The 13,482-nt window shown below is 40.5% G+C and overlaps 1 protein-coding gene across 7 annotated transcripts in view; it reads right to left on the reverse strand.

Annotated features, from left to right (window-relative positions):
• The window catches only part of CLTRN (collectrin, amino acid transport regulator), a 42,712-nt gene that overhangs the window by 29,094 nt on the left and 136 nt on the right, over positions 1-13,482 (reverse strand). The window contains exons 1-5 of one of the 7 annotated variants that reach the window (XM_023634303.2): positions 12,664-12,955; positions 12,089-12,230; positions 10,900-11,078; positions 9,323-9,394; positions 3,124-3,182 (exon numbers count right to left, since the gene is read on the reverse strand). In XM_023634303.2, the coding sequence (XP_023490071.1) occupies positions 3,124-3,182; positions 9,323-9,329 (66 nt within the window). In that variant the 5' untranslated portion in view covers positions 9,330-9,394; positions 10,900-11,078; positions 12,089-12,230; positions 12,664-12,955. Of the gene's footprint in view, positions 1-3,123; positions 3,183-3,495; positions 3,662-9,322; positions 11,083-12,088; positions 12,231-12,663; positions 12,956-13,482 lie in introns of those variants that run through there. The other 6 variants (XM_070256957.1, XM_070256958.1, XM_070256959.1 and 3 more) reach the window with 6 other exon arrangements.

Here is a 13,482-nt window from a genome sequence, read left to right on the forward strand (position 1 = left end):
TTAACTCTAAATTCATGATGACCTACTCTCAAATTACCTGGGAATCCCTTAGATTTCTCCATCAGTTTTCTCTCCCTCACAGTTCACAGTGACTATTTCAAACTTCTTTCAGGTACCCCAAATCTCAATGCTTTCCCTCATTCCTCACTCTCACTAGACGTTCTTGTTTCATAATTTAGAGATATTTCTCAAGTGATCAACTTAAACTCCCCATCCTCCTGACACCAAATGTAAAACTTCCTCGATAGACACACATCCTATCCACATTCCTCTTTGAAAGGTCAGATGTGGGCTGGCCCTGTGGCCGAGTGGTTAAGTTCACACGCTCTGCTTTGGCGGCCCAGGGTTTCAACAATTCAGATCCTAGGCACGGACATGGCACCACTCATTAGGCCGTGCTGAGGCGGCGTCCCACATGCCACAACTAGAAGGACTTACAACTAAAATATACAACTATGTTTTGGGAGGATTTGGGGAGAAAAAGCAGGAAAAAAAAAAAGAAGATTGGCAATAGTTGTTAGCTCAGGTGTTAATCTTTAAAAAAAAAAAAGGTCAGATGTGATGTTTCTCCTCCTTTCAGTGGCTATTCCATCCACCTCTATTAGGAACTCTTCTCTTCTGCCCTTCTCAGGGTCTAAACAATATCCATTTCCCCCCTTTCTTCTGTGCATTCAACTTTGAGTCCATTGACTTTTAACCACATTCAAGTCTTTCCCATTAAAACAACAGCAAAACCAAGTCACTTTACTCAATCCTCCTTCCACCTACTTCTGTCTCTCTCCTGCCCTTCACAGCCAAAATTCTCAAAGGAGTTGTCCATAATTCCATCTTTACATGTTCACTGCCCACTTCTTCTTAACTCCCTCCATTATCTGCCTTCCATTTCCACCATTCCAGAAAAACAGCTACCTCCAAAGTTACCAATGACCTCCACATTGCTTAACGCAATGAGTAGTTTTCAGTCTCATCTTCCTTGGCCTCTCAACAGCATTTGACGCTCTTGAACACTCCCTTCATCTTGAAGCATTTTCTTCTTTTTTATAATATGACATTCTCCTGGTTTTCCTCCTGTCCCTCTGCCCCTTTACAGGTTCACCTTCTTCTACAGGAGCTTCAAGTTTTGGAGAACCTAAAAGCTCTATGCTAGACCCTTTCCTCCCGTCACTCTGTACTTTCTCCCTCAGAACGGTCATCTACTCCAAGCTTCCATTATTACTTTAGTGCAAGCGACTCAGGAATGTATAGCTCAAGCCCCTCTGTCCTTGCCTATTCGTTAATAATGCCTCAAACTCATCAAGTCCAAAATTAAAGCCTGTTCTTGTCTGTACCTGGTTCCCTGACTCATAAAAGGGCCATCACCCATCCAGTTGCTTCATCTTGACCCCTCCTTCTCCCTTCCTTGTCACAACATCCCTGTGGCTCTCGAATCCCTTAACTACTCTCTCTCCACCCGCACACTGTACTCCAAATGGACATCATGTCTCACCTACACTACTCCAATCACCTCCTGATTCCTCTTTTCTACCCTAGGCCCCTTCAAACTGTCTTCCACGCTGTAGCACAAGTCTCTCCCAAACACTAATTCTACCGTGACGCCTCTTCCATAAAACTTCCACTTGCTTTAAAGATAATATCAAAACTCCCTAACACAGTCCACACATTCTTTGGCCTGACCCCTCCTTTTTCTCTAAACTCATCACGTGCCTTGCTCCTCCTCTCTGCTCCAGTTCCAGACACCTCAGCCTTCCTTCCATCCCACACTCTCACCAAGTTCCTTCCTGTAATAAGCCCTTGCACATGCTGTTCCCTCTGCCTTTTTTTCTTTTATCCCCTGGTTCACTTCTACTCCTGTTTTAGACCTCATGGCAAATGCCAGGTACCGAGGCCCCTGATGAGGCCAAAGCCCCCATGTACTTCTCCTTCCTGTAATACTTGTCAAGGTTGCACATTCGCATTTGGTTCATTGAATATTTAATGGACAACCAATTCTCCCACTACTATAAGCTCCACAAGGGCAGGGACAAGCCTGATTTTAGCTGCATTGCATCCCCAGCATACAGCATGGTGCCTGCCCTCAGAGGATCCTGGGATAAGCAACCCTACACACTGGTAGAGAGAGTGGATTCTACAGTCAGGCTGCCTGGGTTCAAATCTTACCTCTGCCATTTGCTGGCTTGAGATCTTGAGTAGGTCACTTAATTTCTTTGCACCTTGGTTTTCTCATCCATCTACTGAGAATGAGAATACCTATACTACCTTCCTCAAAGAGGTATTGTGAGGGCTGAATGAGCTGATGTGAGCAAAGTGCTTAGCAGGGTCCCAGCTAGAAAGCAAACTCAGTTCTCAATAAATGCTGGCTGTTATGATGATTATTACTCACTGAGTGAATAAAATAATACATTGGTGGATTGAACTGCAAACAGAATACCTCTAAGTTTCTTTAAAACTCTTTTATTGTTTCTAGTCTGAAGCACCTTAATATCACATTCTATTAGGGAAAATTTTCACAGCCCACACTGGAAAACTGAAACTAGAATTGCAGAATGCTATCTTATTCATTTGACAGTCTTTATTGTTCCTATAGCTACATAAGCCCCATGAGTATTTTTTAGCTTCCATTTCATAAGCATATATTTCCTGTTGGTACTTTGATATCTCAGAAGAATTGAAGAAACTTCACGCTAGAACTGGAATTTTGTGCTGTGAAAGATCTTATGTGTGTGGAACATCCCTCTTTTCAATGACTAGAAAACTGAGTCTGACAAAATTCAAATGACCATAGCAGTGAGGAGCAGAGCCCAACCCAGACCTGAGTGCCTGACTCAGGCCCCTTTGCTCCACTATGCTGGGTTGCAATGTTCAAGTTTGCAAAATTGTTTTGTGTAATACAAAACTTCACATATTTTCTAGCATACATTGCAGATGAAATACTTTAGGCAAAGTTATTTTCTTAACAATTTCTGTTTTACTGTAATTTTTTACTTTAAGAAAATAACAGATTTGAGGTCTTTAGAAGTAATCTATACAAGTTTAAGACAACTCTGCAGAAAGGCTTATTGTTAGAGAAAGCACAATGGTATTAGCAAACAAAATTTAAAGTGAACACACAGGTTCTCCACTTACTGCTTTATCTCCCAGAGCTGTTCTGATACTAAGTCTCACTTTAAAAGCATTTTCTGCACCTGCCAGAAAGAAAAAAAGAGAGAGCAGTACATGATGATAAAATCTGCCAAAACAAAGCCTGATGAATCCTAATATTTAATGCAATTCAAATCAACAGAACTGTAATTAAACTGCCCCAAATATTCCTGAAAGTTAACTGCAATCATGTTAGACGGTTTAAAATTTTCTTTCAAACTCATGAAACAGTCACAGGCTCAACTTTCAAGCCACAACATGTCCGCAGATTTAGAAAAATAAAGAGGTCTTTCAGTCAAAGACTTGTCAATCATTTAGAAAACTGTTAATCTATTTTTGAGTTTCAAGGCTACATACCTGGTTGACAGAGTTCAGCATGAATAGCAGTCACCAGAAAAAAGAGCAGCCACAACATTCTCTCAGAGTGTAAAACACAAGGCAAAAGGAGGGGAAAAAATCCACCCTTCACTTAAAGCTGCCTTAGCCATTCTGTGACCCAGATTAGAATATCAGTGAAACAAGCAAGCCACCACCTGAAAGGTTTAATGATTAACCTCCATCATTTGGGTTAATACTTTCATAGAAGCAGCCCATCTCCTGTCAGTTATTTACGAAAATCTGTTTGGAAAACAGATCAGTTGTCCTTTCCAAACTCTACCTCCAAAGAATGTTTCCTCTGCTGACTCCAAGTCGGAATCTTCCCCCACCCCTTCTGTTGTTGTTGGTTAAGTGCATGGTGGAAAAAAGTCAGTCCTCTCTGGAGGTTTTCCTTGGCATGAACTTCCCACCTCTTCAGGGCTAAAAGATCTGGCTCATAGGTAGGCTTCTTAATTTGGGAAACGAACATCACTCCTTTCTATCTCTGGTGAACAAAGGACACCCTTCCAAGAATGGCCTCACCTGACTCTCACCTCTGCAGGTAAACATCCGAGGAGAGCTTCCAACTCAAAGGGAATGGTTTTGGCCAGCCCTAAGATCTGGCAGTTGTGTAAAATCAAAGTTGATGATATAGAGCAGTGCTGTCCAATGGAACATTCTGTGATGATGGAAATACTCTATATCTGCGCTATCCAATATGGTAGCCACTAGACATAGTTGGCTATTGAGCAGGTGAAATGGGGTAGTGCTACTGAGAAACTGACTTTTTATTAATTTAATTTAATTAGCCATGTGTGGCTAGTGATTACATTGGTCTGTGCAGCTATAGAACACTAATTAAGAGCTACCTACCATGAACTAGGTCTGCTAGAGTATTTCTCTAATCCTTGAAACAGCCCCTCACAATTGCTGTTGTTTTAATCATCTTACATATGAGGGAACTGAGGATCCAGTGTTTAAGGTATTGGTGGCAAGGAGGGGAATGGAATGAGTGTCACTTTATCAACCTGGCTGACTTATAGTTGAACCCTATCTCCACCACCCTGAACCGCACTGCATCTTGGGTCATTGTTGGTCAAAACTGAATTGCAACAAAACCTCAGAGATGCTCTGAGGATTAAGATAATGAATGGAAGAGAATCTTATCCCTGGTGGGCATTCTATAGATGCCAATAGAAGCCCCCCAGCAGGTCAATGTCTGGCCTTTCCTCTCTACCATGCTGCCTCTTCATGAATTCGGTCCCCAAATTCCACCTTGTTACTTGAAAACCATGAATGAAAAAATTAGATTGGGTGATCTTGATGTTAACTAGAAAATCTGGATTTTTTTTTTTTTCTGAGGAAGATTCACCCTGAGCTAACATCCACTGCCAATCTTCCTCTTTCTGTATGTGAGCTGCCACCACAGCATGGCCACTGACAGACCCACTGACAGATAAGTGGTGTAGATCTGCACCTGAGAACCAAACCCAGGCCACCAAAGCAGAGCGCGCTGAACTTAACCACTAGGTCACTGGGGCTGGCCCTACAAAATCTGGATCTTTACAGCAACAATCAGAAAAATATCAACAACTACACTTCTGCAACACTTTGAGAGTCTTAACATTTCCCCCTCCTAGTTAGGGTGATATTTTATCATAGATGACCCATCTCTGTTTGCTGACTCCACCTGAGGAAGCTTTTTCTCCTCTCCTTCACCTTGGTTGGAAGGGCACAAGAGTCAGGAAAAATTGTACTAGAGGGAGAAGCAGCCTAAAGTTAGCCCAGTCATTCTAGCAATTTCACTATCAGGTGAAACGGCAACTTCCTAGAAGGAAGAGCTCACATAACTAAGCCCTGAAAACAAAGTCAGACTGGATGAAGTTATCTTGGGAAAAGTTAGACTAGATAAAGTCATCATGGGAAGGAAAAGCCAATAGATAGAGATGGTAACCAAGCTGAATATTTGCATTTAGGAATAGAGCCATGTTAGAGACATAGAAATCTGATTCAGCTTTCCCTTAATCTTGCACTTCTTAAAAGTAACTAACTTCTCCATTTGCTTTTGCTTAGTCATTTGTGTGACTAGGATTGAAGACAGTGAAATACTGAATCATAGTGTAAGCCATTCATTTGAAAAGAGAAGAAAATCTCTTCTCTTTGGAATTATGATTTCTCAATGTTCTTGTCCCATTTTAAAAATGATTAAAAAAAGAACGATAAAAAAAAGATCGAAAAAGTAGTTCTGTACAGAAAATAGAGAAGCAAAAAGAGAAAAGTACAAAATATCCATAATACCACCAGCATGAATGACCAATGTTAATATATTTAAACAGTTGAAACACACTTTCCTTAGCCTTGGATCTTCTTGTGTGTTCTTGTGTGATGTTGTTATTTTGTCTCATTGTGGCAGCACTATCAAAACAGGGTGATGTAATGGTGGGAATAACATGGACCCTTGTCTTCTTCCTCACTCTAATGGGAATGCTGCTCCTCCACAGGGTCTGGTGGGTCACTTTGAATATGATGTCATGAGACTAAAGTCTCCTTTTATTTCTAGTTTACTAAAAATCCTCTTTATCAATAATTGGTGACGAATTTTCTCAACTGCCTTTTCAGCATCTATTAATATGATTCCAGAGTTTTTATCGTTTGGTGCATTATATTAATAAACTACATTGATCCAACCCTTATATCAGCTCAGTTTGATGATTTTAACATGCTTCTGGACTTAATTGCTGTGGTTTTCCTTAGATTTTTTAAAACTTTTTTTCATAGAAGAATATCACTTGGGTTCCTTTTCAAGTTCTGATTCTTCAAATTTATTTTTTTCCAGCCCTTATATTACCATCCCGAAAATGGTATAGAAAGATTACTAACATTGTCTATGTTTACAAACACTTAAAAATGCAGAAGAAATAAAGAATTCAGAGTTGAAGAATCTGGACCATATATATTTTGGGGGAAGAGTTCTTTCAAAATTTTCATTTCTGAGGCCAGCCCGGTGGCATACCAGTTAAGTTTGCACACTCTGCTTTGGCGGCCTGGGGTTCACGGGTTCAGATCCTGGGCATAGACCTACACACTGCTCATCAAGCCATGCTGCAGTGGCATCCCACATATAAAATAAGTGGAAGATTGGCACAGATATTAGCTCAGGGACAATCTTCCCTCAAGCAAAAAGAGGAAGACCAGCAACAGATGTTAGCTTGGAGTCAATCTTCCTCACCAGAAAAAAAAAAAATCATTTTTTTATATTGTCATTTATTGCAGGTTTCATATTTCTTTCTGAGTCCATTTTGGCTGGTTACAATTTCCAAGAGGATCATTCATTTCATTAAGATTTTCCAGAGGCTGGCCCCATGGCCAAGTGGTTAAGTTCATGTGCTCCACTTCAACGGCCCAGGGTTTCACCAGTTCGGATCCTGGGCCCAGACGTGGCACTGCTCATCAGGCCATGTTGAGGTGGTGTCCCACATGCCACAACTAGAAGGACCCACAACTAAAAATATACAACTATGTACTTGGGGGATTTGGGGAGAAAAAGCAAAAACAAATAAATAAATAAAGATTTCCCAGTATTCTCATGGACTTTATACAATATTTCCCATAAAATATCTACATTCATTGCTATATTCCCTTTATGTATTCTAGTGTATATATTAATTTTTTTCTCATTTCTCATTATTCTTGCCAGAGCTTTATCTATTTTTGCTGTTGTTTAATCAAAGAATAAAATCTTGGATTTAATTTTCAATTCTTTACTTTCTGATTCGTCAATCTCATGTACATGTATGAAGTCCCATTGTCATTATATTGGTTTTCTTGTTCTTTTTATAACTTGTGGGTTGGCTAATAGGCTTATTTATTTTTAATCTTTCTCAGTTAATAATGAAAATATCTGTGGCTATCAATTTTCCTTGGAGTAGTGTTCTGGCCACATGACAGAGGAAGTATAAATGTACAGTGATCTCATTCCTATTTTCTAAATAGTCTATAATTACAGTTTTAATTTTTCTATATCCCAGTATTTGCTTAGAAAAGGTATTTGACAATAGCAAAAGAAACAGCAGCCAAAAAGGGAATGATTAAAAATATCAACTTTTATAGCTCCCTTCAGGTGAATAGAAAAAGTATAATGATAAAATAAGATGTCAATAAATTGACTTAAAATATGAAGACTCTTACAAGGTATGGATCACTTAGAACGAGCTAAAAATGATTTAATAATTAAAGAGCTTGATAGATAGCTCAATAAAATAGGTGGAACACAGAACTAGATATTATTGTTCTTGTCTCTCAACACACTGTGTTTTTTTCTTCCACTTTTCAAAACCTTGCACAAACTTAGTCTTTATTTTCATAGACAATTTTAAGTATTAAACCTCCAGAGAACCCATAGTAAACTTGCTTTATTTCACCAGCTTCATATACGAGCTTAATAATTTAGCAGTAACAGTGGTAACAATGACAAATAAAGCCATTTCAATCATTCTGAATATGTTACCATTTACTTCCAATGTTCAGGGTTTAGAGAATGTAGACAAAAAGTTGAGATTACTGTTGCTATGAGCAATACAAAAGGCACTGAGACTCCAGACAGGAAAAAGAAATTGATTTCTCCATGTTTTTTCGTACTACACAACACTATTGAAAAGCAGTTTCTTGGCACACAACTATTGATCTATTGCTCTGGAGGGTAAATTAAATATGAGATCACATGAAAAGAAAACACATGAATCATTCTTTTGATTCACGCAAGAGGCCTTTTAAAGTTCATTGGAGCATATGTATACTCCATTTACCTGCAATAAAACAAGAGGCAGGGAGGACCAATGTCGCTTTTGAATTTTGACCCTGAGTATTCTGTTTCATTGTCACAAACAGACATTTACTAAACCTGTAGCACCTAAATCTACTACAGTAAACTGTGAAACCAAACCATTTCAAATGTAACTTTACTCCGTACATTTTTTATTGGGTTTTGGGAAATACAACTGGCTGTGACACATTAAAAGAAATCAAATAAAACCTTTAATAGCTGAACATGGGAACTTTTCATAAGACAAAAACTTTGCACTTTTAAACTAATGGCTCCACTCAATAATTTTATAGAAGTTGTAGAATTTTGAATAAATGTGATCTTTCATCGTTTAAATTGGAATGAAATCGATATACATTATAATAAACAATATCAAGATGTTTATAGCAATTAGTCTGATATTTTCAGTATAATTAGGAGGTAAAACATGTTATTCTCCTTAAATTGTCAGTACTAAGACGCATGGAGAGATAAATTATTTTTGTCTGTCATGAAAAATATTATATTTTAACTCAGTGGTTCTCCACTGGGAGAGGGAGGGTTGGATTTTTTCCTCAAAAAGACATTTTGGCAATGTCTGGAGACATTTTTGGTTGTCTCCAAATGGAGGAGGGGTGCTACTGGCATCTAGTGGGTAGAGGCCCGGGACACTGCTGAACATCCTACAAACTTTAGAAACATTATTTAGGCCTTTATGTGGTACCTTTTCTCTCCTTCTGTTTGGCTTAATGGGAATAACTCACACAAGGAAGAACAGGAGATAAAAGGGAACCAAATATGTTTGTGTGTGTAAAATCAAGCATCCTATGAGATTTTAACATCATTTCTTCCATATTCTGAAATTATTATTAAAATAAACTCATTTTTTTTATTAAGATGGCTAATGAGAAAGAATAACTGCCTGGTTGCTGGAGCCCTGGGCACATATGGGCTTCCAGTCCAAGAGCCCATGGTTAGTAAGTACAGACACATCTAAAACTCACTGTCATTGAACGCTCTTCCTACCTTCCATTGTCCTTCTTCTTGTCTTTTACATTGAAGTCATTCACATTGAAATCTTCATCAGCAGCCCAGGGCCTATGTCAGAGAATACAAACTCTTTGGCCTCTAAGATCTGAACCCAACTTGGTTTTTCAGGTGCATCTACACTGATGACGCTTCCCATCTTCCTCTGAGCCATTCCACCAGCTAGTCCTGCAGTGGGCCATGTCCTACCTCTATCCTTTGTGTTCTCATGCTATTTCCTTAACTTGAATACTGTGAGTTTTCATTCCTCACCTTTAAACATCTTAGCCATTGTTACAGGTCCATCTCAATTATCACCTCCTTTGAGAAACCTTTTTCTTTTGTTTTTATTATAGATTTTTATTATTTGTTGTAGACTTGTCCAATCTACTAATTTTTTATTCTCTCCTTCTCCTGTATTCACACGGCATTTTGTTCACATTTGTACACACATCTATCACCAACATGATTTGCTTCTGTGTCTTACAAATTTTAAGTTCCTGGAGAGCAAAGACAATATTTGGATCAATTTTGCATTTCTCATGGGCCATGAATATTTGGTAATTTAATAAAATTAAATTGACTTATTTGAATCCAAAATTGGCATTCTAAGAAGCTTGAGACTGTGGAAATGAAGTATCATAAGGTACACTGCAATTTTTATTTTTACATTCCTAGCCAGAGAAAAACAAATTCTAGTATCTTTGGTAAACAAAGAACTCTGGGCTTTGGAATATTTTTGTCTCCACTCCCATACTTTAAGCCCTTTTTAAGGTGAGAAAAAAAATGAGAAGCTACGATATTTGGAAGACTCATCAAATTTTGCAGGCTAATCAACAGCCATAACCATTATGAACTTTGTCTTTTTTTCCACAGGGTAACATTTTACTAGTTCAGAGAAAGTTAATCTCTACTGTTTAGAAATAAAGATTAATTCAGATAAACTGAGTGAGTGTAATTCTGCCAACTTTACATTTCTGAGATAGGAATTGAAAGGACAGCTTCTTAAATGGAATGCATGTGTGCCTGCGTGTCTCATCCTGCGCATGAAGACCAATACATCATAAGGAGTCCCATGTAGTAAAAGCAAGACTTTACTGACATTTCTTCCTACACGTTTAACTCTTTGCACTGTTGCTTGGGTGTTATATTAAGAGTTTTCTCATAGTTTTGGCAAGTCATGATTTTTTTCTAGGCTAAAATTATTGCAGCCATGCTCTAGAGAGTAGTGTTTCTCATCCTTAATCTTCTGTTTGGCTGCCAGTTGGTGTCACTCAGTCACATCTAGCCTTGCCTATAGGTACTTCCTTTGCCAACATCTATAAAGAGGTGGCGGGGCCATTGGGCCATGTACCTTTTAGGTTAGATGCTCTCATTTTCATAACAGAATCCTAAACAGCCCTCGTTCTGGTTGATATACAAAGCATACGAATTAATCAACAAGTCAGTTTCTGCTCTTAAATTTTGGCCAGCGACAGTGACCTTGACCCTTCTACTGTCTGAAAATCACTAAAAGCTTTATACTAAGAAATGTTGTTTTGGGTGCCGGCCCGGTGACGCAGCAGTTAAGTGCGCACATTCTGCTTCGGAGGCCCAGGGTTCACCGGTTCAGATCCCGGGTGTGGACTTGGCAAGCCATGCTGTGGTAGGCGTCCCACATATAAAGTAGAGGAAGATGGGCACAGATGTTAGCTCATGGCCGGTCTTCTTCAGCAGAAAGAGGAGGAATGGCAGCAGATGTTAGCTCAGGGCTAATCTTCCTCAAAAATAAAAAAGAAAGAAAGAAATGTTGTTTTTGAGGACCACCTAAAAGATATGCATGCAAGACCTCTATTACTATAAATCAGAGATGCCAGATAGATGGTTGCTTGCAGCCTTTCATCCATCCTTCACCCACAACAGACACTGTTAATCTATTACAGAACTTCTCTCTCCTGAGCATGAACTCAGCCACAAAACTTCCCAAGGCAGTTATTCAGTTGACATGTGAGTTGAAACTTACTTGCCATCATAGGGAATGATGATCTAAAGCCGCCCTGAATAAAGCCATACCACTGAAGCTCTGTGATCTTGAACGAACAAGAAAGTTTGGGCGGTTCATTGCACTGATTTAACGCACCGTGCTTTCTAATTGCGGCAACAGTTTACATCGAGGGGATCTGTATGAAACTCCTTATGACACTTTCCTGTTTAGTTCACAGTATCATCATGATGAGGAATCAGGATTTCCCTTCAGACTAAAAATCAAGAAAAACTGTGCTTCTCAAAAACAAACAAACAAATGGACCTGGAGGGCATTATGCTGAGTGAAATAAGTCAGAGAGAGACAAAATACTGGATGATCTCACTTATATGTGGAATCTAAAAAACAAACAAAAATAAAAACCAAACTCATAGATACAGAGAAGAGACTGGTGGTTGCCAGAGGCAGGGTGTGGGGGGTGGGCGAAATGTGTGAAGGTGGTCAAAAGGCATAAATTTCCAGTTATAATATAAATAAGTCAGGAGGATGTAATATACAGAATGGTGACTATAGTTAATAATACCATACTGCATATTTGAAAGCTGCTAAAAGAGTAGATCTTAAACGTTCTCAACACAAGAAAAAAAATTATATGTGTGGTGATGGATGTTAACTAGACTCATTGTGGTGATCGTTTCGCAATATATACACATATTGAGTCATTATTTTGTACACCTGAAACTAATATGTTATATGTCAATTATACTTGAATTTAAAAAAAAGAGAGAGAGACCAGCACTTACCAAGTCCTTTTGCACCTATTAGCCAACCTCCTTACTACACCTTCCTTACTTATCAGTTTTCGTCTCATCCAAACCTAAGGTGGGAAACTTCAGGCTGTAAGCTCCTTGAGGTTTGTCTTATTTGTCGTTGGAACATAGTACTCTATAAACAAGATTTAAACGAATGAATGACTGAATGGCTAATGGAAAATGCCCTTCTCCAAGGTGTGCCCGTTTAGAGATTTATGGATAGAAAAAAAACCTGGTAATAACCTTTTCACTTTTTTCTTGTGGACTCAGAATTGTAAATGGAGGGAATAAAGATTAATCTTAAAGCAGGTCCGGGGCCCAGGTCCCCTCCCACCCCACCGCCAACAGACGTCGAACCCTGTTCCTCCCCTATGAGGGTCTAAGTGTGGTGTTGCCTCCACAGGCCCAAGACAGCAAGAGGGCACTAGGTGCCTAGGGAAAGTCATCGGGAGGAGACATCAGGAAGCAGAGGAGTGTGCTAACGCCATGCATCCGCCTAGCACTTAAGATCTGCTGGGGGGCTGGTAGGAACACAGTTCCAGTCGGTCCCCGGTTATGTTTCCTACCCGGTTTCTGCTCATGGAGTTGTGGGGTTTGGAGCTGGGAGAAATATGAAGAAAGTCAATTTTTAGACCGGGATCAGGTATCCGCAGGCCCGTTTCACTCTACAAATGCCGCTGAAGTCTAGCTCTGAGACCTGGACGGTTTTCTTCAGAAACTTGTGGGCCCCTCCCATTCCTCCGTGGCTTCCCAGGACTAGGCTCCACCAGCAGGGGGAGATAAAGCGCCGCGCACCCAGCCAGAGTAGAAGTGAAACCGAACAGCCTGGGAACTCAGGGAGTGGCCAGGACGGAACGCGGGGAAATGCGCATGCGCGGGACAAGCCTGGCCAATGTATAACGCATAGTCGTGCCGCGTGGCAAGGGCAGAGCGCCGGGATTGGCCAAGAAGGAGGGGCGGGGAGCGCAAGAAGAATTGTGACCCGCGCCTGAGGGGCGGGGCCTGGACACCGTGGGAAACCACGCCGGCGACGGCACTGTTGGGAGGGGCATGACCTGAAGACGTGGGACTTAGTTGTTGCGTGAAGGGCGTGGCGTGGCGTGGCGGCTCGTCAGGGCATGACAAAACTGGTCGAGATTGTGGGAGGGGTGAGATCAGGCAGAGGGCAGCAGAGGAATTACTAGAGTGGAAAGTAGGGAAATGGGCTCAGGGAGGGACGTGGGGTCAACAGAATGAGCGTGACCGGCGTGGTTAACAGGGATGTGAAAGGACGCAGGGCAGGGGCGGGGCCACCGACGGAGACGCCGGGTCATGGAATGGCATGCGGGATGCTCATGACGAAACAGGAATAAAGGCTGTCGTGTGGGCGGAGCGCAGGGACGTAC

The sequence above is a fragment of the Equus caballus genome, chromosome X, assembly GCF_041296265.1.
Source record: "Equus caballus isolate H_3958 breed thoroughbred chromosome X, TB-T2T, whole genome shotgun sequence".
NCBI classification, from domain to species: Eukaryota; Metazoa; Chordata; class Mammalia; order Perissodactyla; family Equidae; genus Equus; species Equus caballus.